This window comes from Pogoniulus pusillus, chromosome 22, assembly GCF_015220805.1.
Source record: "Pogoniulus pusillus isolate bPogPus1 chromosome 22, bPogPus1.pri, whole genome shotgun sequence".
Taxonomy (NCBI): Eukaryota; Metazoa; Chordata; class Aves; order Piciformes; family Lybiidae; genus Pogoniulus; species Pogoniulus pusillus.
Genome location: NC_087285.1, coordinates 14,096,043 through 14,119,989, shown reverse-complemented (window position 1 = coordinate 14,119,989; position 23,947 = coordinate 14,096,043). Strand labels below are relative to the sequence as shown.

The 23,947-nt window shown below is 40.7% G+C and overlaps 2 protein-coding genes across 4 annotated transcripts; both read right to left on the bottom strand.

Moving 5' to 3' along the window:
* Nucleotides 1-765: 765 nt before the first annotated feature.
* BNIP1 (BCL2 interacting protein 1) lies at nucleotides 766-5,827 on the bottom strand. The gene is made up of 6 exons (XM_064161834.1): nucleotides 5,511-5,827; nucleotides 5,291-5,383; nucleotides 4,938-5,029; nucleotides 4,369-4,470; nucleotides 3,476-3,594; nucleotides 766-1,411 (listed from the first exon to the last, which is right to left on the bottom strand). The coding sequence occupies exons 1-6, from the start codon at nucleotides 5,592-5,594 to the stop codon at nucleotides 1,215-1,217; spliced, it is 687 nt and encodes a 228-aa protein (XP_064017904.1). The 5' UTR covers nucleotides 5,595-5,827; the 3' UTR covers nucleotides 766-1,214.
* Nucleotides 5,828-6,827: 1,000 nt separating this feature from the next.
* On the bottom strand, nucleotides 6,828-23,473 carry CREBRF (CREB3 regulatory factor). Of its 3 annotated transcripts, XM_064161829.1 has the most exons (9): nucleotides 23,391-23,473; nucleotides 22,291-22,416; nucleotides 20,274-21,357; nucleotides 19,677-19,778; nucleotides 15,863-16,057; nucleotides 13,819-14,008; nucleotides 13,308-13,381; nucleotides 12,803-12,925; nucleotides 6,828-12,565 (listed from the first exon to the last, which is right to left on the bottom strand). In XM_064161829.1, the coding sequence occupies exons 1-9, from the start codon at nucleotides 23,397-23,399 to the stop codon at nucleotides 12,450-12,452; spliced, it is 2,019 nt and encodes a 672-aa protein (XP_064017899.1). In that variant the 5' UTR covers nucleotides 23,400-23,473; the 3' UTR covers nucleotides 6,828-12,449. The 3 variants fall into 3 exon arrangements, with proteins under 3 accessions (XP_064017899.1, XP_064017900.1, XP_064017901.1); XM_064161830.1 differs by lacking the exon at nucleotides 19,677-19,778; XM_064161831.1 differs by lacking the exons at nucleotides 6,828-12,565; nucleotides 12,803-12,925; nucleotides 13,308-13,381; nucleotides 13,819-14,008; nucleotides 15,863-16,057 and adding an exon at nucleotides 16,795-18,382.
* Nucleotides 23,474-23,947: the final 474 nt, after the last annotated feature.

Genomic DNA, 23,947 nt, shown 5'->3' with positions numbered 1-23,947 from the left:
TTTGCACTAAAGGTCCTCTTGAGAACTAACTACAAAGGTAACCTAGACTCAAATCTCACACACTGCACTTGGTGTGATGTCACATTTCTTAGGCTGGATGTAGCACCACCTTTTAAAAACAACTAGTTCCAACTACTAAATTGAGGTAGTATTCAACCTTTCTGTGAGATTCCCCACACAGACTGTCAGCTTTACCAGTCAACTCCGAAGAAGCAAGGGAACAATTTCTAGAGGAGAAAGCAACATCAGCTTTACAAACACTGCAATGCAGTTTTTGGTACTTGAGGGTACACCACATGGAGTGTGGTAGCCTGGTATTGATATTATTATATCAAGTTAACTCCCTCTGCTAAAGCACAAGAGATAGGGAAAGTAATCACTGCAAAAGATTTTACTATATGAGAAAAGATCAGCAGTAGGAACAGGTAAAAAACTTTGAACTTGTCAGTATTCTGCAAATATAAGCTATTAAGTGTAGTTTTATAAAGAAAAGGAGCAAAAGGGCCCGATTTCAGCAGACTTGCAATGCAAACTCCCAAATATATTGTCTGAATGTATATTAACAAAAAGGGCTCCCATTTTTGCTTTGTAAGAGCCCTCTCAAGGCCAGAGGAAGAGTCAGACTGCATGTGTGCTATGCTCCCATTAAAAAAAACAACAATCTGCAAGAAACCACTGATGTTAAGGATTAAGCAGAACTTTTACATTGGAACTGACTCTCAAGCTCCTTCACTCCACCAGGCTTTGTTTTTAAACAAAACTCAGTTTACAATAAATAGTTTATTCATGGAATGTAAGTTTCTCTCCTCCATCCTTCCCCTTTCTCTCAGCACCTTACATACCGCCATCAAAGCAGCTTCCAGCCCAAACCAAGGCTCAAAAAATTGAATTCAAGGCAAAAGGCAGAGAGGTTGAAAGCTAAGACTGACACCTTTGAATGCCTAGTTCCTCAAGTGTTTGTCTGGTTCCCCAAGCCTACAGACAAACTGCTGATTCTTCTTTCCACACCTTGATCTTCCTGCCTCTCCCCAACTCGTGCTCATTTAAGCTATTCTTAGGCAGGTCACAAGCTCCACAGGGGCAGTATAAAGTCATGCCTGCTCTAATGCCCCTTCACTATTGCAATATCCCTTGATTATTTTATTTAAAAGCCCCACCATTATTATGACATCTCTTTCTGATCTTTTATAACAGTCCAGTTCAGCTTTGGAGTTTTACAAGAATGGAAAAAGTCTTTTCTTCAAGATATAGAGCACTGTGGCTAGGAATAAGGCGAGGGCGAGGAAGATGAGCAGCTTGTCTGTCAGCTCCCTGCGGTTGTACTTTGTGATCAGCTTTCTCCCCAGCTGGATTGTCCCAGACATGGACTTAAATTCTTCATTTGCTTCCAGGATGGTTCGTGAAGAATTGGCTGAAATTAAGGGGGGGGAAAAAGAAATCAGGTGGTTTTGCTTCATAAATACATGACAAAGGATATAAGCATGTATTTGCCAATACAGATAGTGCTTGGGAGCTCCTTCTGGATCAGACTGATATGGGTAAGACAAATGCAGACTGCTCTCGCAGAAGCTTTCACAACACAGTAGTCATAATGTGCTAAGGAAAAATGCAAAGCAGAGTACTAAATGGCTTAAAAGTTCTACATCCTGTTCCTGAAATGTTCATTTTGTAGGTTTCCAGATGAAATCTAGTTCACATTTTTAAATGACCTAAGTCAGCATCTACCTGAGAGTTTGCTGGAAGCAGACTGAAGTAAAAACGGGAGAAGCATCAATTCAAAGAGAGAGAGAAATCACCATCACTGCCAGCAGCAGCAGCATATCAACTGTGGAACTCAAACTGTTCCCAGAGCAGTAAGCCCATGTGATTCAGGTGAGGGTAGAGATGTGAAAAGGCAGCATGCAGCAGTAAGTGACCCATAATTGTTCAGCCCAAACAATTTAAAGTTATTTTTTAAAAACAGAATTCTTTTGGGGTGAGGCTTTCCTTTTTGGTGTGTTGTTTCGAGGGTTTTTTCCTTGGGTGGGGTTTTTGGTGTTTGGAGTTTTTTTGGTTAGTGATGCTGGTTTTCTCTAAAGAAATGAACTAAAGGAAGCTGATTGGTCTCAAACTAAAATAGGAGCTGAGAATGTGCCAAAACAACAAGGTGGAACATTGGACCCTTTCAACTTCTCTTTACTTGCAGGAAAACAAAACAAGCAAGCAAATAAATACCCTAAACTTTTCAGCCTTCTCCTTTCAAGTTACCAAGTGGAAGTATAAGCCCAGGAGTCTCCTTTTCCTTACATTACAGAATGCATACCCAGTCTGACAGTCAGTACTGCTGTATCACTTGAAGTGACTGATTAAAGAAAGGTCCAGCTCAAGCATGTTGTCTGGTTCACACAAAAATGCACAGCAGAAATATGGTTCTAATGTTCTGCAAACCATTATGTCCTATCTTGAGGGTGAAAGTAGCAAAGCTGTTTCCCATTGTTACTGACAAAGCAGATCTGTCCTGCTCCGTACATGTACATTCACTGCATACAAGCAGTGGACTTGCTCAGGAAAAAGGAAATTCTATCTTCAGACTCAGAATCTGCAGCTGGCTTTTGTAAAATGACCTCTGATGGTTTTCCCCCTTGACGAACTCCCAGTGCTGTGCAGTCAGAAACAGGGTGAAGAAGTGTCTGCCAAACTGCCTTTTTAATGGGAGAAGAAACATGCTACTTTTGCATGAGCAAACCACGCTCAGCTGCCATCCTCAGAGGGCAGCAGAAAAGGAGGGTGAAAGTTGCCTGATTTATTCATGTCTTTAAGCTGTTCTCTTTGCTGTCCAAAAGCATAGACAACACAGATCTAACTTCTAAATGTTCCATGAATCACCAGTTTTGACAGGTCATTTGATTTATTGTCTTAGGAGTGGAAGCCAAAGAACTGGGTGAAATCTTGGTTTCACAGTCTCTGCTGCTCTGCTGATAGAGCAAGTGACCTCAGGTTCAAGTCACTTGATCTCCTTGTCTTTTAGTCATCCAAGCTGCAGAGTGGGCAAAAACAGTCCTCCATCCAGGCTAAATTTCCCCCGAGTATGGACTTGTACCTAGGCTTTTATTTTCTCTGCTAGCACCAAAAGCTTGCCAAGACAGTAGCACAGTTACACCAAACATGCTCTTAGCATCATGTGACCTTGCACTGTTTTTACAATTGCTTTTATATGAAACTAAACAAAAAGCTTCTCATCCTTCCCCCTTTTCCTACACTCTTTTCATAATCGTGAAACAGAAACCCCAGTAAACAGCTCCGCATCAGGCACATTATTATTCTCTTTTTACATCTGACTATTAAGAGGCACTGGACAGGTTCTTTAATTACCAACACAATATGTTCTCCTACAGCAAAGCAGGTTGTCAGTCTGCCTCCCCCCATTCCTAAAAGAATTGGTGGAAGGTGCTTCAATTGCCCCATTCATAGCCAAACATCCAAATAACATCTGTACCTAGGGTCTGCACAGTCTCCTCACTCTGCTGGACTTGCTGCGACATCATCCTGCTAATGCCCATCAGACTCTCTGTGATGTTACTGGCACTCTCTGCCAGACTTTCCTTCGTAGTCTTCCTGAAAAAGAAGAGGAAAAGTAAAGCACGAAGGGATAAAATTATGACTTTGGGTACTGTGGGGCAAACGCTGCTGTCAGGGAGCTTCAAACAGTGCTTGGCACCAAACATCTCTGCCAAGGGACAGAAGACACAACCAGCTTTTACTGCATGGGAAATTCAGATTATCTTCAATGACTTATCAAAAAATACAACTGGTTGCCCAGAGTGTTTGTGGATGCCTCCTCCCTGGAGGTGTTTGAGACCAGACTGGACGAGGCCTTGGGCAACCAAGTCTAGTTGAGAGTGTTCCTTCCCAAGAGGGGTTGGAGTAGATGATCTCTGAGGTCCCTTCCATTCCAAGCCATTCTATGATTTTATGATCAAAATAAAAATCACAAAAAATTAGAGTCATGAGTCAAAACAACTGCTAGTTGCTCAGAATCTCATGGGGGCCCACACTTCTCCATTTATTCACCCACGACTGTACAATTCCATGAGCTGGTATGGACAGAAAACTATCTTTGTATTATCCTGGGCATCCCATTTGTGATGCCGTGACATTAAATACACCAAGTTTTCAACACAGAAATTATATATCCTTATACCCTGTCTTGCACATGAAAAGAACTTGCTTAACAATCCATTACTTGTTCATAACCTTGACTGGAATTAATAGAAATAGTTCCAGAGTCAATTAAGTAACTTAAAACCATTCTATCACTTCCATTTAAAGCAAGTGACAATAACAGATACTGCTTAAATCTCAGATCACACCATGGTGGCAGGCTAATACCTTTGTCGTAAGGAGTCTCTTCCCTGCAGCAGCTGATCTTTCTCAGAGTTGTCAATAGCAATTTTGCAGGCCAGATTTGCCTTTCTCCAAGCTACCTGATTGCTGAAATCACAGGAGTACAAAGCTGTTAATGTGATGGCAACACCTTACAAGTGAAAAAATATGTCACAAAGCAATCACCGTTAACTGAGCACCCCAGATACGTGCATGGACTTTGCATTGCACTGCAGAACAGCAATACCTTATCCTCTCATCTCTCCTCCTAAGCACATCACCCATGAAGCAAGGGAAGAAGAAAGCTGTGCCAGCTGTCAGACAGCACTCTCAAGCTACCTACTTACGTGCTCCACTGTGCAAAGGGACAGTCCATGGTTAGGGAGTCTGGACAGGAATGGAAAAGAGATGAGAGTCCCACTCTTTCCATCCCTGATCCTCTCTCTTAGCTCTTGGGCAAACCAGCACAGTGCCAGCAACTCTATTTGCAAACCAGGATTCGAAAGACACTCTAGAGAAGTATGATTATTTCTGGTTACAAGGGGCCTGTAAGCAGCCCCAGCTGCCCGACCCACCTGAGCATCTGTTTCTTATGGTTTTCCACTTCCCGCAGCAAGGCTTGTTTCTCCGACTCTTTGTCTTGCTCCTTTGCCATCTGTTCGAGTTCCTTTGGCAGAAAGTAAAACCACGAAAATCTGATCAACAACTGCTGCCACCTGCAACTCGCACAACCCATCCCCAGCCACGGAGCGAATTAACAGCAAAGTGCCAGCCCGCGGCAGGGACTCCCAGCCGGGGAGCCAATTAACAGAACTAACACCCCGCGGCCCGCACTCCGAACCGCCCCCGGGCAGCCCAGACAGGCCGCAAGGTGCCGGCCTGCAGAGAAAGCCGATGCCCGGCACAGCTCTCCTGCCCGGACGCTCACCTGGATGCGGCCGCGGAGGTGGCGGAACTTCTCCTTCACGGTAGCGTTCAGCTCCGTGAGGGCGCCGAGCGGCCCCGGGCAGTCTCGGATGTCCTGGAAGACAACGGCCCTGTTACCGCGGCCCGCGGCAGGCCTCGCTCGGCTGCGCTTCCCCGCGCAAGGCGGCGGCCGCTCCGCAGCCCTGGCAGGGAGGACCCGGCCCGGGGGCGAGCAGCGGTACCTGCACGGCCGCCTTGATCTCCAAGTCGAACTTGACGATCTCCTGGTGGCAGACCCGCACCGGCACACCTGCGGCCGCCGCCATAGTGGCAGCGGAAGCGGAGGCCGCGTCTCTCCGCCCGGCCTGCGGGCGCCCTCCTGCGGCCGCTCAGGAGTGTCCAGGCGGCCGCTGCTGGCCCGGCGCCTTCCCGGCCCGCTCCGCACAGCCCCGGCGGGACTCGGCTGGCGAGGGCTGGGAGCGCCGAGCCCCCGCGCCACAGCGAACGGCCAGCGGCCGTGCTGTTCAGCGGTGTCGTGCTTCCCAGCTACAGCTCTTAGACTTCTTTGGGCAGCGAAACGTTGGTGCGTGCACGGCCCTAAGCCGTGAAAAGGCCACCTTAGCCCTGGTGAGCTAGAACAAGGACCCAGAGCAGCACTGCTCCCTGACGCCCGGAGAAGCAATGTGGCATCAGGGCTGCACCAGCCGCGAAAGCTGCATAATTTTATACCCAACAGATCTCGCAAGATCCGCGTGGGCAAGCCCACACCGATAAGGTCTTTGACCCAGCGTGAAGGCTCAGAGGACAACACGAAATAGCTTCGTATTTCCCTCCTCGAAAGAGAAGACGATGGCTGTGCTGCCTTCCCCACAAACTCCTCCCCTGCCGCCCTGTCTTCGCACTCCCTCCCTTCGGAACCTGCTGTGCGACAAACCAGGTCTGGCCAAAGCTTGCAGGTGTAGCAGATGGAGACGATTTCCAGGGCGACTGTAGAAAGCCAAGGGACCTGCTGGCTTGCAGTTCAGGTTCTCCTAACAGTCCCAGCGCACTGACCGTAGGGGAAACTATTTCCTCTCCCTAGCTGTAATCCCTTACAAAAGAAAGCTGCTGGCAGCAGCAGGAGAGCGAGGGCGTTCACCATCCACAATCCACACACAATGCTTCCAGAGAGTATTTCCTCCACAATTTTTATTTTAAATTACAAAGGATGTTGCATACATTGATGAATTTGTATCTGAATAGAAGTGCTAGGGATCGAGGGTGACAGAGTAAACAAAGTCAATAGTTTAATTGTGCCTCTTTAAAAACAAAAATAAAAACTGCACAACTATTAACCAACATTAAACATTGCAACTCTTGACAGATCATGCTCTTAACAAGGTAAATTGATTTTCTAACAGAGACGAGACTTTCAGTCAGTTTTTCCGAGCTCCAGTTGGAAGTTGATTCTAGAGTATCGAGGACAGCATTACAATCATGACCCCAAGCACAGGCAGCACAGGATGCCATGTTTTGTTCAAAATGCCTTTTTGGGTTTGTTGTTTGCTTCCCCCCCCCCCCCCCCCCGTCAACCACCTTCATCTGCATGTGCCATCAGCCTTAAGAGTTCACCCAACCACAAATACTGAGCAGTAAGTTTCATCTGGATGTGATGTTCTGGGAAAAGAGGCGATTCAAATCGGAAGGTGTGGCTATCCACGAGATAGATTAATAAAATTCAATGCTACTACAGCCTCTCTCTTAATCAGAGCAGAGCAGGCTACTGCCAATGCCAGCTCCAATCCAGAAGTTTTCCTTACAGTAGCTATTTAACTCGCCCAAATTTGACTTAGGCATCTGACTACAAAATAATTCTGAAGTCTCTGCCACGCTGATGTTACCTGTAAAGTTTGGAGGTTTAGCTTTCTTGTTTAATGGGTAAAAACCACCAAACAACAACCCCCAAAACCCCCAAAGTGTGGCTTGGAATAGCTCTGTCTCCACTTTTAGCTCCAGAGCTCATCAGAACGACAATAAATGCATAGTCAGTATTTGCTCTTGTGGAAGTCCATGAATGTCTAAGAGGCTGAGGATTATAATTCAGTGCACACACACCTTCTTATCATGCTAGAAGCACTGGGGGGGGAAACATGGCATGTTGTTAAATGCAAATTGTACAAAGATAGAGACATTTTTGTATGCTGCAAAGAAGAGATATAACCTAAAAGTGCCATTTTTTATTAATGACATTTAAGAATCCCAAATTATACTGGGAGAGATTCAAGAGTGGTGTTTTCTCAACATACTAATGCCCTTAATACAGTTACAGAAAGAATCAGTCACTGAAGCAGTAACTGTTTGAAATGTACTTCACACGATCCCTGGGGTAAACAAAATAAACCTCGGCTGTGTGCAAGGCTGTGTTAATAAGCCAAGACCACATCTAGCAGCACACTTAACTGGATGATTCCAACTGAAGCCTCCCAACTTAAAAAAACTAAGCAAAATCATGATTAGATGCGTTCTTGAAACTCAGGTCTCAAGGCCAAATACAGATGCTAACATTCACGGTACGCAGGTACGTAGCTGGGTTATGCCTCAACAGAATTTCAGGAAGACTAGCAAGCACGTTTGAGGAACAGAATTGCATCTGCTATTTCTGCTGAAGGCAACTTGTATACAACCCTTTGAAATTCTCCTGATAAAGCCTCTTAGAGCTTTAAAAAAATATCTATGTTCAAAAGATTTATGGAAAATAAAAGCACATCCAGTCTTTATATTCTGTGAAGAAGCTAACTGTTTTATTAATAAAGGCAAATATCAGATAAATAGTGGGGGGGGGGGGAAGATGGGATCTCTTTAAAATAAAATAAAAACTGACACCACTATTTCAAAAGTGTCTGGTTGCTTTTAGGTTAGTTAAAAGACTCCTCCTCTATTTCAGGTTTTTGTTTGCATGTTTGTTTAAAAAGAACTTTCTCCTGGCCCTCTTAGTATGGAACAAAGTCTTATCTATAAAGGATTAGGAACTGAACACAAGCTGAGCCTGACTCTCACTTCAGATTTACAGCAACACAACTTCATGAAATCACAATGATTTCAACTGGTAAGGTAAGAAAATCCAGCCCATCCACACGTAAACATAGCTTTAGTAGTAAGTCTCTCTCATCTCCAAAAAAAGTACTCACCAAGTGTATGTGTTCAATAAACCTTAAAAAGAAGCGTTAGCAAAAGGGGTTTTAGGGCTAAAAAACACCCTTCATGAGCACCCCCACGTTTTGCAAGGCCATTCAAAAACTGGTCTCCCATATAAATACAAAAGGACTACCACTGAGAGAAACTGGAATCAGATCTATCCAGACTTTCTTCAGGATGCTTTTATCAGTTCTGATTCAATTTCAGGAGGGTTAGGTTTGAAGAGTTCAGAGGGAATGAAAAACATTTAGTTCTAGATGTACAAGTAAGGCACAATATAAAGCCACATCATCATCTGTCATGAAGGAAGTAGGAGAGGACGAGAAACATACATGGTACAGCAGAACAAGCAGTCCATCAATTCAAAGTGTGGCACCTAAGTTCAGACTGACAAGATCTCAACAAGAGCAGTTAGGACGCATGCTTTTAATGTGGAAACAAATTCTAGAGAGTCCAGTGTATCAGAGAAAGGAAGAGCTTCTGTTTGTATTAACTCAAAAAAACCAAACGTGTCATTGGGTTTGGATACAGGAGTAAAAGTGAATATTCACAATGCCTACACTCAAAAACAAACAAAAGAAAAACCTAGGACTTCATTAAGATCCACATACCATGTATGAACACAGAAAATCTTTAGAAAATGCTCTTCTCTAAAGATCACCCAAAAATGCATGCCACAATTGCCAAAAAACAGAACACGTACATTTGTTGGGTTTTATACCCTTATTTTTTTTTGTTTGTTTGTGATAAGTATACACACTAAATGTATATATTTTAATGACACTAGAGGAAGCAGATTGTTACTGGCATTAAAGTACAACCATTTCTAGACGGTTTAAATGCCACAGAGTCCCCTGGTTAAAATGTAAAGCTGCACAGCTTGCCTATGTCACCTTTATGATAAAAGTTAAACCAGCAAAAGGTCTTATCTTTACTCTACATTTTACTGCCAGGTTTTATCTATATCAAGTATCGCTGCAGCATTCTGACCAGCCCAGAGTTAGCAGCAAGTGGCAGGAATCATATAAAATGCAGTTTCTCTCTCTCTTTTTTTTTTTCTCCTTTTTTTTTTTTGTCTTTTCTTCTTTTTTTTTTTTTAAACAAAGTGCTTTTTCTAAGATATACATACATATAAATAGTTACAAAATAAAGTGTCAACATTAAAAAGCTCAACTATTTAAAAGCTTTAACTTAAAATAACACATAGAAAACACTGAAATGCAAGGGTATGGAATTCACTAAAGATTCAAAGTCTACTTTGAAATGCTAGACCAAAATCATATTCTGGTTTTCAGACAAAAACAAAAAGCTATAAAGTTGTATTTGCCCAGTGTTTCTGAGCAGAGAAAAAGGGGGCTTTTTTTAACACCTTGTCAGTTTAATTTGTCACACAAGTTTTTACCCGATTGCAAAACTGCTCTCTTAAACGTTTAGAAATGCTGCCTTGTCTACGCTGTTTGGCTATAGCATAAGGAGCTCTTGTATCTGAGCAGTGCATTAACACCATTTGTCGGAAAGGGACAACAGTATCCAGATCTGGGTACAGACATGGCCTTGACTTCACAAGAGACATTCGTCGTCGGGGATTTATGGGCCGTATGCATCTCTGCAATAACTGCGACTCCGGCACGAATTACAACAGGAATACACCTGACCCACTGTGTAAAGCAGCAGCCAACTCTCACCTCGCCCTAGCAATCGCCACCAAACCACCTGAAACGAGAACACCCATATTCCACTCAGATCCTCCAAGTCTTAAGTGGATTTACAAAGTTTTGCCTAAATTGCCCTGGGTATTTTTCAGTCTCTTGCAGGAGAGACTTTCTGTACAGCTCAGTAGTGGTATTTTGGCCTCCTCCTCCCTTTTGAGTCTTCCAAAATATTTAGATACAAAGTAAGCTGTGTGCACACTCACAAATTCGTGGCAAGACTGCCACCTTCATCGGCCACTCTTACTGCACTATTACCAAGTCAGACTTTTTATATTACAAGCTTGGATATAAAAATAATCTACTTATAAACAAAAGGAATCACAGTACAAACAAACTTAGACAAACCAGAAATGGAGAAATCCCCTAAAGGGAGTGGGGAGAAAGCCTTCATGGACTTTTGCATTTTTTTTTTCAGCAGCTACATTTGAAAATATTTGGTATTTCTATTTTCAGTAAACAGTGTTTTGTCATCTTTAAATAGGGAGAGAAAGAACAGGGAGGAAAAAGTGGGAGGTGGGGGGGGGTCCATGAAACCAGAGAATGATCTTGCCTTGAGATAAAGGACTTTCTCATCAAAGGCTAAAGCTTTTAATCTGTACGTTAACACTGACTACAAAGCCAACTCTTATTAGCAGAAGAGCAAATAAGAACTGTGTGTTAATATTCCTCAATCATAGAAACTACTGAATTAACAAGAATAAGTCACATATAAGTCTGAAGAAGCTAATTTCCAAATAGCTGTACAAAAATATAAAAGTCTATAAATTTTTTTTTTCTCTTGTTGTTTTCTTTGAAGCCTGTGTTGATCCTTGGAAACATCACATGCATAATAATACATCAACTGGAAAAGTGGCAACTAAGGAATTAGATATCTGTAGCTCTTTAGCTCTTTTTTTTTCCCTCTTTACATATATACACGTTACAATAAAAATAAGTTCATTTTGGTTGTTTGGTGGAAGTATACTACAAGCTAAATATCTTTTTTTTTTTTTTGTCTTTTCTTCCTTTTAAATTCTCAAAGTTGAAAACTATTTTACCAATAGCATACTAAAATCCAAATATATTAAAATCTCCTACAGTTAAGTGCAGAGGAAAACAAACATAAAAAGGTTTTTAAAGACTCCAAGACGGCCACCAACTTATCTACCATGGAAGCGAACTACAAGAACAGCAAAAATAATATTGTTATGTATGAATGCTCCTTCTGTAGATAATTGGACCCAAACAAAAAAATTCACAGTTCAGTAAGATCCCTAACCCTGACCTTTAATTTTTTTTCTTTTTTTTTTTTTGTTTTTCTGTTGTTTTTACATTCAGTACAGTATCATATAAGCTGTGCAAAACTTTACTTAGACTGGCAGTTCGCCATATCAGTTGCATTTGTCTTTGGTACAAAAATAAACAATCGCATTAATGTGCAAGTATTTGTTTTCTTCCGGCCAAAGTACCGAAATTGAGTTTTCTAGAGCCATCTTTTATACAATACATAGACTCTGTGGCATATATCTACATTTTCAACATATTCCTATATACATTCAAAAATTTTAAGAGCTGGAACAAATACATTAAAACCTATAATCTTACCATCTATACAGCTCGGTTTTGCCCCTCAGGGTTTTCTTCATACAAAACTTTACCAGCTTATACTGATAGCTCTCCCCCCAAAATACAAGGCACAAAGAATATACTTTATTTCTCTTGCTTGCACAGACATTTAAATACTATATTAAGCTCAGAAAAATTAAAGTCTTATATGGCACACTAAGCTCTAATGCTACGTGTGCTATGTACAAGTTAATGTTTGCAAAGAAAGCTTAACTAATTTAAGAACAAAACAAACTCCAATTCATAGTAATTAAAAAAAGGAACAAAAAAACCTCCCTAAATTGACAGCTTTAACAAAAAGAAAAGCTTCCTCTCATTTCACTTTGAGCATAGACCTGTCACAATGTCTGGCATATGCTAATTTCTTTTTACCAGCAAACCCACATTTTTGCTTCTAAAACAAATGTGATATATTCTGGTCCTAGACGACTTAATTTAAAAGAGAATCTTCATTTCTGTATTTAAGCTTAAAGCAGCTTTGAAACTATCTGGTTTATGGTCCAAAAATGCCATTAAGCATTTTATATCATGCTTTGATTTCTTTTCCTATATTGTTATTTAAAAACCAATGGACCTAATTGTAAGTGTCTACATAATGCTAAGCTGACATGCAGACCAGAACGCAATTTACAATGAAGTACTTGACAACACAAGTAGAAGCTGACCGATGAGAGCAGCTGAAGTTGCGTCTTAAACTTTCGACATTGGTATTCGTAGCCCTACAAGGCCACCGGTGGGGTCTCCTTCTGCAGTCTTCTCTAAAACCTGATTCACAAATTCTGATGTCTGTCCAGCTACAGGTAGTCCTAAAAAGGGAGGGTAAGCAGACTTGCTGTGAGGTTACTACTTTGCAGGTATTTGTATGTTGCTCTAAATAATACAAAGCCAATGAACACTTTGGTTAGCAACCAACCAACAGGCAGACAAGTGTAATTAGGAAGCACTTCTTTCTTTTCTCTATTCCAGAAACTGTTTGCAATTTAACTTATCATAAATTATGCATCTCTGTATGGAAAAACACATCCATGAAGTTCAGTGCTTACCAAGAGTGTCTTTAATAAGTACGTTCAACTTCTGTTCCATGTTGACTCCTCTGTCATCCTTAGGTACCTGCACCCGATTAACAATTTCTTGTTTAATGGAGTTGATCACAAACAGCAGATTATCTGCAAGGAAAAAAGGCTGGATTAGATTTACAGCACATTTCTGCTGGAGCAAGTGATCTACAGCTGTCCAGACACTTTTACCTGTGTCACAACACACATACTGTAAAATTAAGCTGTAATATTTGCCATCTGTAAACATTTAGTAAAAACATTGACATTACATGCAGACATTTACATAACTTGTATCTGTAAAGTAGCTCAACACTGCAGGCAAATCTACATACACTTTATGGAGTGGACTGGGTGTGTCCCAATGAAACTGGGGGGGTTATACCAACACTTTTTTCTCTCTAAACTGTCAGGTATGACAGGTTACGTGATGGTGCACAACACACACTTGTCCAAACAAAAAAAACATTAAGATGTGAAGAGTTGTATTTACCATATTCCGTGTTGAGACCCCAGAGTTTTACTTTATTGGCTTCATACTGGGCTTTCTTTTTTAGTCTACAAGCCCTATAGTAAGAAGAGGGGAAGAATTAGAACACTAACAAAAATTCCAGAGCACTACGAGCAGCTGCTTGTTAGTCACAAGAACTTGTCAACCAAAACTGCCAGAGCTGTGACATACAGAACCATCTATCCATTCACTCACCTTCACTGAAAGCACTGCTACCTGCATTTGCTAACTCTGCACACTTGGGGATTTGGTCACTGCCTCAAGTGCTCACCTTGCAGCTAAGCAAGCCAGCTTCCACTGGAGATACATTGTTGTCTAAGCAACAGGCAAACTACTTTTTCAAAGTGCCAGCTGCCCCACTTTTTGATAAACTGGTAATTAGCCCATTGCAGGAACTGTCTTGATGAAGCAGAATCTCAAGCCAATAGTTAGATCTTATTCAGTTACAGGAATCCAGGTTTGCCTATAGCTGCAAGTGTTACCCAGAACATACCTGGAAGCCAGCTTGTTCTTTTCTTTTCTTGACCTTGGTCTGGCAGTTATGGGAAGTTCACTGACTGGTGTCAGGTCACTGATCACCTTATTCAGCTTCCTCAGCTCATTACCAATCTGGAGGAGTTTTCTGGGGTTGGGAGTCAGGTCTTCTACATCAGTCCTCCGTGACTTCTTTGCTGCGTATTTCCCTGTTTGAAATATGCAGAAAGGTGAGCTGGGAATTGACACTGTATGTACAGAAACCTGCCTAAAAAAATCTTACTTGGTTTGTTTGTTTTGTTTTTTTTTTTGGTGCACATTTAAAAGGTCCTCTATCCATTACAAAATATGGTCTGGAATCACAGCTGGTCCCTATGGCGTTTCATACTAGAAAGTGCATTTCCAGACAACTTGCTTTAAGCCATTATTATACCCAGATCAGATAAGAGCAAATACTGCCAGCCTGGCTACTGGATGTGACAGACAGTATAATCAGAAATGTGCTGAAAAACCCAAGTCTCAGGTTCAAACCCAGCTCATGTCAGGAGGAGTTGGAAACAGATGATCCTTGTGGTCCCTTCCAACCCTGACTGATTCTACGATTGTAAGTCTAACTTGCTAACTCGTGTGTTCAAACAGTATATCCTCTTGCACACTCAAATTGATTGAATTCCTAACTAATCTTATTGGTTTTGTATCAAGAAAGAGTGTCGAGGTCTGGTACTGAACTTATCTTCAGTGATGCTGAACTTAAATGGTCCACACAAAAGAGGTTAAGTAGCAGTTATATGTATTTGAAGCTGTTTAAGGCCTGGTTTTCCTGAGGAAATACATCTATCGAAGGCAAAAATCTTTTCCATGAGATCCTCTGCCACTACTCTATACCTTTTTTTTGTCAGCTGTTACCAAGACTTGCATAAAAAATAAATGAAAAATCTCAGACATATTTATGAGAGATGGTAATTTAAGCAGTACTTATCTGAGGTAGCTGATGACCTTGGTACATGCCTGAAAAGAAAACAACTCCTGCATTCTGTAGCTACTGGATGCTAAGTAGTGTTTGATCCTACAAATGCCTTGCACAGGAACCTGATTTACAGGTCATTTGCTCCTCCCAAGTGCCTGGTGGGCCTGAGTCCTCAAAGCCTGTTTGGTTATTTGTTGTTTAGTACCAGGTATAAATATAAGCCTTCATAAGATGGCAAAGTGATAGGGACTTTAGATACTGGTATTTCACTACAAAATGAGAAATAGGCATATAAAAAAGAAAGGAGATTTGTAAACAAATTACCCTTTTGGTTTTACAGATGAACATTACCTTCTGTTAGGGAACATAAACATTACAACCAGGGAAGCTGATTTCATGTTCTCCTTCAAAATGGAGCAGGCTACCAAAAAGGTCCTGTGACAACAATTAGTCCTAAGAGTGGTTTGTTCTGGGTGATAGTTGTCATGTGTGCAGTACAGCAAATTAATAATCAGAAGGTTATGGGAATAAAATACAGTTATTAGATCAATTAGTTAAAATTTCTAAGAGCATATTTTAAATAAATAGCTTATTCAGCATACAGAATAGTAACTGCTTCACTGTGCTGCTTTCACATTGGTGGGAGAAACAACGAGAGAGGAGCAAAAAGAGACAGCAACTGCCTGTCCTTTAGTTTGCATTAAAAGTGAACTTTGCATCTCAGATCACTCCCAGCTAAGTTCCAACACAAGCAAAATTGAAACTAACAGCTACAAGAAGCAAGGATCAGTCAAGTGATCCCTCCAATATCTTTAACACATGGCACTGCGAAAAAGTCACACTCTTGGTCAGGTTTTCCACTGAAAGCCCTTGGAAGTTACAATTCTCAATTCATCCACCATCCTCTGGAAGAAACCACACACAAAGTCATTACTATGCCTTCACTGTGCCTGCCTTGGACACTCTGCAGACCTCTGCTAACTGACCAACAGACTCTAATGATGTTCTAATGATTTATTTTCACGTCCAAAGCACAACTTTCTCAGCACTTGCAGGAATGGGAGCCTGGCTACTGAAGGTAGGACTCTGTTCTTACCATGATGAAGACCATTCTTTTGATACACGTTACTCGGTAACGTATCTCGATTCCACTCAGATGGCCTCAGCATTCTCTCCTGCTGTGACGGTGTTAGCTGCTCGCTGTACTCCCAGAAGTATCTCCGCTTGCCCCTCTTCCGAGAGGATATTGCAGTCATTTCTTTTAAATCCTCCACAGAATCATTTTCATACCCTAAAAGGATGCATTGCACTGTTTATATTATGTTGACAGCACTGTTTCTGGCCTTCTAACGGTGGACTGAGTATTCAAGTTAAGAGCAGAATCACAAACAAGGCCTGTTTTACACTGCCTAACAGACTGTTTTCACCTTCAGCTACTACAGGTACTTGCCTTAAATCCAGCGATAAACACTGAGCCAGTGACGGTGCTTCATTAGTTGAAAAGAGACAAATTAGTTATGCATTGAAAGACTCTTAAATTCTATTGCTCCTCTCCCTGCCAATCCCACCACTGCAGAGTACAGACAACAGCTGATAAGAGAGCGTTCTTCTATCCCTACAACCTTCTCCATGCATCTGCTGGATCATAATCCTAACTTGTTTCCACATTTTAATTAATCTCTAATTGAAAAGCATGGAAAGAAAATCAAGTAATAAAAATTGATTAGCAAAAAAGTAAAATTATTCAAGCACAGAATATTCTGAGTTAGAAGGGACCCATTAGGATCACTGAGTCTAACTCTAGGTATTCCTTGAGCGAGAATACCTTTGGGAAATAAAATAAACCACCACCTCTATTAGACTAGAGAAAGGGGCTCTCTTATCAGGACAATGACCTAAAGCCCATAAGAAAAGCCCATTTAAATCAAAGGGATTTGGACACAAGCTGTTCAATTTCTTCCTCAATGCTTTAGGGAGATGAAGAGAAATGATCCACACTAAATCTACACAACATTTTAGAGGTATATTCTGATGCCTGTCTCATAGATATGAGAGCTTTTTGTGCAGTACATGGAAACCCTGATGCCACTATCCACACTGCATTAATATTTATACCATAATTATGTAAACACAAACTGCAGTTGTTTTTTTTTCAGAAGCATATGTAGGATTTAAAAGGATTTAAAAGACAACATATACTGTTTATAAAAGCCCAAACCACTGCATCATTTTTTTTGCATCAAAATGCTATATAATAAGTTTGTCTTTACATTAAAAAAAAAAGGCATTTCAAACCATCACAGATACTGATGAAACTTAAAAGAAAAGCCAAACGACTGAATGGACTGCGAGCTTAACCAAGGCTTGACCCCCTGTGCTTGAGCTCTGCTTCATCTTTTAACAGTAGCACCAAGAACACATTCTTCTTTTCAAAACAGCCCATTCAATTAGTTTGCTTGCACTTGAAAAAAACATTTGAAAGAGGAAAACTAATCTTTCCTGCTTTGGTCTGACTCTCATCTCAAAACCCTAAGTATGAATAGAAGTTAGGTGCACAGAGAGATGCAATCAGTTCTAAAGTTCTGTTTCTAATCATTTCATCAGCACATTTACTTCAATTTGCCAGTTTGTTAAAAAGACAGATTTTGAAAGGCAATCAACAATGAACCATACTTTATAAAACATTTTTCTTGCATAATCAAAATAATAACAGCTTACATTAAATATAGTTTCCAATACCATAAATATTTGTTACTGTACTTCCATCTTACCCAAATGCTGTTTGACATAAATATCGAAACACTCTTTAAAAAAAGACCAATTCCCACTTGAAAAAAAAAAAACAAAGACATGTAACTCATTATGTAGTTATGTACAAATTCAGCCCATCTTCATGATTACACAGAATTAAGCCAATGGATGAAAACAGATCTCTTTAGGAGCTGATGCGTACAAATGCACAAGGTTAAAATCGAGACTTCCTGTTTGCTTATTTAAACAATAATTAAGTTAGCAACTTAAATTGACTTTATGCATCCTGCCTTCCAACTCCAACGCTGATCTGCTATCATTTTAAAGCTATATAAAAGAATCTAGCGCCCTATGTCCTAACTTAGCTTGTAACACACAGGAGTGCGACAAATCTGTTTAGCTTTTCTGCACTGTATTTATTTTCCCCCGATCTCTTCTTAGTAAAGATGATATAGGGACCTTACTTTCTTTGGTGGGCTTCTGAGAGATCAGAGAGTTCCTGTATTTACCTGTCAATTCCTATGCAAGCCTATTTCCTTATCGTTTTGAGGTTAAATTTGCAAGGATTAAATTAAGTATAAGACAGAAGAGGACAGACATTACTTTTGTGTCCTACCAGGTTAAAAGAAACAATGATCCCAGCAAAGCAAAATGAGAAAAACCCTTCTCTACGAGTTAATCACATTGACTTCTGTCAAACTTGTTTTGAGTCTTTTTCCCCCAGTTCAGGTGCTCAGAATAGATGCAATTCAACTTCTTTAAACCATCTCAACGGTCACTTTTCCCTTTCAGCTATTTCTTCTGTGGTGCTATGGAAAACTCAATCAGTTGTTGCAATCTCCCATTTCTGGAATCTCTTGACTACCTGATGGGAGAAGTCATCACAAATATTTCTATCAAATGAGATAGGCAAAGAAAACTTTTGTGACCATTACTAGTGTGCCAGAAAAGGCCTGGGCTGATAAAGCCAATAAACAAACTAACTTTGCAAGTGACCAAAATGACTGAATCTCTATCATGGTGATAACAAGTACCATTGTTGCCCAAACTTGCCAGCAGCCAGTCACATTGTTAGTTATTTCTGCAGGTTCCTGAAGTTCACTATACCAAAATATTCCTTCAGACAGCACTAACACTTCAGGAAAGCCATTTTGTGCACTCCAAGAACACACAAAAAGTAGAATAAACAAAAGCAAAATGAGTACAAAATAGGTCAGAGGGTCAGCAATAACTAGTAAGGTGTTTTCCTTTCAGTAAATCACATCTTCACTATTAAGTCATTTTGGTTTCAGAACTAAGAAAGGTTAAATCTTCCTGGGCCAGGCCTATTTTTAGAAACTTTATCCACACCATTTACCTTTGCTCTAAAGACAAAATAGCAACACAAACCACAAGAGTGATATAATTAAAATACCTGCAGACATTAACTTCTAAAATAATCACAACATAGTCAACATTTAATATCACTATACTTAAGGTGAAGGGCTTCACTCAGTCACAGGTCTAGCAAGCTTAAGTCAAGTTCCTCAGTACCTGTATTGCACAATGCAGTATTTAGAAGCTGACAGCGACAGCTTGTCAGTAAAATGAAAAAATGGCAAACACTTAATGTAATTCCAAGTGAAACCTCAGCATTTTAACAACCATTTTCAAGGTTATCAGCCTTTCTGTGCAAAATGCCTCTGTGGGTTGCAAAGCACTGTGCACTACGGCAATCACTGCAGAGCTGTAATAGCTGCTCAAAAGCTCCAGCAAGTAGAGGGAGTTCAGTTCAGAAGAAGGGAGGAAGAGGTTTTACAATGCTAATAAAAGTTGTGTTATGTACACGTAGAAGTTAACACAAAGGGCATAACGCTTAACGAGTTTAATGCCAGCTCCGGAAATCTACTTAGAAAGTAATTTAACCTGAGAGTTCATGGTGACAAACACTGACAAGCTTTAGGGAAGCTGCTCTTTTGAAAAGGGCAAAATTTCAGCTGCTTTTCCACCTGAAGTTAGTTATTACCTAGCGTCTGAATACTTTGATTCTTACACTCTATCACAAAGCATGTATAAAATGTCACTACTGTAATACTTTCTACAATGAAATGAGTACTTGGTTACAGTCCTCTTCCTTTCCCTTCAACATTTATTTTTACACAACGTTACCACTTTGTTACCTTCTAGGTGAAGGTTAGTTCTTATTTCTGTTGTTAAGGCTCCATTTCTACATGCAGAAGAGAGGAAGTCAGTATCCTTTGAAGACACACTAAGTGTTACTGCTGAAAACCACCAAGAAATGGTTCTGTTAGTTTCAGTGGTAGGTATTCTTTGGATTCTCTGGAAAAAATGTACCTACAGTAGGACTTCAGTAATTATGAAATTACATTGCTCAGCTGTGATTTAACACCAGCTATCAAGAGATAAACAGAAAGCTGCAACCTACCAAAGCACAAGAAGCTCTGCACATCCTATCATCACACCTGCAGGTAGTTGCTCTACAACTTTAGGCTATGAGCTAGGCTCCCTGTGTTCTCTGTACCTATTTTTGTTGCACGACCACGCTTAATGCAGTGTTCTTACAACAGGGCAACAGAGACCTCGCACAGTTTTTATTGATCACATTTTGCAAAGCAGTTAGGAAATCTGGGACGAAAGTTCATTACTTAAGTTCAGTGTTGCTCATCAGTAACTCTAAAGCATTCAAAAGCATTCTTTCCCACTGGGCAGGCAAATCCATTAACCTCCATGTTAACAAAGCCCAACATTGCTGGTACCTGGTTCTGAGAATGTATCGCTGATGTCGTCGTCTTTGTCATCCTCATAATCTTCCTCCTCATCATCGTTTTCAGACAGCTCATGCTCACTGCCAAATCCTTCATCACGGTCCTCATCTTCAATATCATCCTCATCCTCATCATCTTCCTCAGGGTCCCCTTTGGCAGACTGTTCACCCAAACTGTCTGTTACAAAAAGAGAATAGTTGTGCTCTTCTTTCTTCTGTGAAGAATCTGACACTGATGTGCTAGCAGAAAGACTGCTCTCCCCCACAGTAAGCCCTGGGGTTTCCTGGGGTGGACCGAGGAGCAGTTCTTGAGTCTCTTTAAAAGGCAGAACAGGAGGTGTACTGTGACTGTGTGGAGACTCGATTCCTTTTCTTTCTTGTCTCTTTGCTACTGCACCACAGTAGCAGGTGTTCTCCTTTGCTGCATCAGCATGTGTCTGACTCAGCACTGGTCTGCTCTGTGGTAAAGGATTGATCTTTACTTTTGCCTTTTTAACATAGTCTTTACATTCCACATGGATGTTCACTTTTTCATTGTTGTACACATTGGTCTTCGCCATGATTTGTGTACTGGAAGCAGGCTGAGTTGCTGGTTTACTTGCCTTCTGAACACAGTCTGACAAAGGTGCCTCAGCCTGAACGTTCTTGGAGGAACAGACTGGAGCTGCTGCTCTGGTTGCAATTTTTTTGCCAGGTAAGAAAGAATTTAAAGGGTTTTGTTTTACATTAAAGACCAAATCAGGGTAATAGAGTGAATCAGAAACAGGCTGGGAGTCCTCACTGTTAAGCTGAGCCAGTGTCGGTGTTTTGCTTATCACCTCTTCATCTTGGTATGGGCTTGAGAAGTCATCAAGACCCAGGTAATCCACCTCTTTTGTTCCCCAGATGTCACAGCTGGTTAGTTTAGTGTACTTAGTTAAATCTTCACAGTAGGTGTCCCACTGCTCCCACTTTGAGGTGAGAGCAGCTTCTTTGTCCAGGATGTCCGTAAAAGACTCCAAGTTCTCAAGGTCTTTGCAGTCCTCCATTGAAAGTAAGTTGTCTCTGGAGCTTTGCTGATAGTCCATTTCTCTGTCCTGTGCATAACAAAACAAGTTAAAAATTAATACAAGGCAGTGCCAATTACCTTTCCCTGGAAGCATTCGATACCAGCATAGATGTGGTACTTAGGGACTTGGCAGTGTTAGGTTAATGGTTGGATTTGATAATCTTGGAGCTATTTTCCAACCTTAGTGATTCTATGAATATCTGTCCTCTACTTAAACTAATATGATAAGCTCAATTTCAGTGAAGTTTAATAACATGAAAACTCCTCAACTTGTAACTAAAAACTTCTTTTGAGGGTCAGAATGAAGTCCAGCTTCCATGCATCTGAAGAGACTGCTAAAGATAAAAAGTCAAATGCTGTTGGATTCTTTTTCTGCTATTGCAAACGCATCTGGTAATCGAGACCTAGGCTAGTACCAATATCCACACATTTAGAGTGCAGAGGAAATCACAGGCAAAGCTGTTCTAGTCTCCATTAACCTAGGTCAATCTTTGCTGTGTGCTTAACAGCAGTTCCTGGAAAATCTTATTCTAACATGATTTCTTAATGACTGTGAGCTACCTTTCTTCTTTAATGCAGGGGGAAAAAAAGGTAAAAAAGTGCTAGTATAAGTAGCTTATGAGTCAACTCTTCTTTTGCTTCCCCTGCATTCATAGCTTGGGTGAAGAAGCATACAGTTGCTCTTGCAGGAAAAAAAAATGTAAGGAAGAGTCTCAAGCATCATTACATAATATCAACACAGCTCTGTTTGAGACTTGTGTATCAAGCTTCTTCTGACAGCCAGCTTTAACAAGCGTCTATTGAGAAGTCACCACATTTGCTGGACAAGCAGTTAGGCTCTTCCTTAATGAGCAGCTAGCAGTAATGAATAATTTTCTAGCACTCTTAAATACCCCTTTATTACTACACAAACTCAGGGCATTAATCAAGGAGAGGAAGTTGTGCACACACACAGACCTACCAGTTCATACATGAAGTCTGGATCTGAACTGCTTGCCAAGAGATCCGTGCTCATCAGAGTCTGCTCTGAAAACACGTGGCTCCGAAAGGCATCCCCAAAAGGAGGGTCCATTCCACTCACACTGGGCTACAACAAAGTTAATACTGACATTTGAAGCTCGCTATTAAAAGGCACATTCTTTTCTTCAGCAAAACATAAAGACTATTGCCATTTCATCCAAGTCTCTGAAATTTGTGCTGTACTTGCCATCTGGAGGGCTTCTACCTTCACAGCTGAGCATGCAATTTCCCAGAGCCAGAGAACACTTAAAGAGCAGCTAATGACATGCAACACTTTAATCAAGGGGCACATTTTTATTCATCATATAGCAAGAGCACTACTCCTTCATTCTTTTTTGTTGGTTTGAAATTTTCATGCCTTTGCCAAGTTCAGAGATATGTTAGCATTTGTAGAAGAGGAGAGTGAGTAGTGGCAAAATCTGTATCAATAGGCACTACATGCTTGCACAACCTAATACAAACTACTTGGTATCTAAAGCAATGCTGCCCGTTTTCAGAATCATTAGAACTCACAAAACTTCCACCTGACCTTGTAACAAAAGCAAAATTATTATGAGTAAATCAAGAGCATTATACATCTCTTGAGAATAAAGTAGAACTTTGCAAAGAAACATTATGCAGGATGACTGGGCATGCAGGGAATGGGCAGCAAGGCTTTCTGCTACATTTAATTCCAGACCTTTATTTCTCTTCTAGACACACTCGCCCTGAGGGTTGGGAAGGGAGAAACACTGTACTGCTGAAAGTCATTCAGTGTGCTGATGTGTGAATCACTGCAGTAATAAAAGGCTGTTCTCCAGGCATCCACCCTCTTCAAGACGACAACTCTGTTGAATCTTGCTGTGTAAACAAGTAACAGCACCAAGAACAGCACCAAAGCTTCCACCACAGACACTACTGGGACCCTAAAAATATGCTCCATTTAATCTCTTATGAATTCTCCCTGATGATGTTAGTCAAATTTGCTCTTAAACTTTTTTTTTTTTTTTAAATAAGGAAGCAAAATTATTTAGTGAAGCAAATAAATAGTAACAGACTTACCTGAGGCATTTCCAAGCCCAGATTCCCTAAATCCAATTCCAAACTTCTTGGTTTATTAACTTGTAGATTCTTTTCCAGCTTTACTTCAGTCTCAGTGAGTTTGCAAAATCAATTTTTCCTTGGAATAACTTCAATTTACCCTGACGGAGCTCTTCTATTTGTAGATTTCTGTGTAGAAGAAACACAGCAATCCCCCAAGGAGGTAAGCAATCCTTCATCAAAAAGGTGGTGCTTAAAAACCAGGGAAAGCTAAGTAAGCACAAGAATTTCCCCTAAAAAGTGATTATTTTTCGTGCTGGAACATGTAACAACTTTCTTCTCTGGACGTCTTTCATTGAGTGAAAAGCCACAGATGCTACAGAACAAAGTTTTAGCAAAAACCTTTTTGGCTGAGTTACATTTTGCTACCTTTTTTCCCTCAGTACTGAGACCTCGAGCTCTATAGACCTATGAAAAAAAAAGCCTCCCTAACTGGAAATAATGACTGGCAAACTGCTGGGTGTTTAGGAGAGAAACAGTCTTTATGACTAATATAATAGAGCAAATACTTTCTAAAA

Bases quoted from the DNA above. Each gene is read 5' to 3' on its own strand.
- BNIP1 (XM_064161834.1), bottom strand. From the start codon at position 5,594: ATGGCGGCGGCCGCAGGTGTGCCGGTGCGGGTCTGCCACCAGGAGATC. The intron at 5,384-5,510 runs GTACCGCTGCTC...GTTGTCTTCCAG, and splicing joins AGATCAAGGCGGCCGTGCAG to GACATCCGAGACTGCCCGGG. The intron at 3,595-4,368 runs GTATTAGCCTGC...CTTCTTTTTCAG, and splicing joins AGAGACTCCTTACGACAAAG to GAAGACTACGAAGGAAAGTC.
- CREBRF (XM_064161829.1), bottom strand. The intron at 16,058-19,676 runs GTAACAAAGTGG...GCATCCTTTTAG, and splicing joins AACTAACCTTCACCTAGAAG to GGTATGAAAATGATTCTGTG. The intron at 12,566-12,802 runs GTAAGCACTGAA...CTCCCTTTTTAG, and splicing joins ACTTATTAAAGACACTCTTG to GACTACCTGTAGCTGGACAG.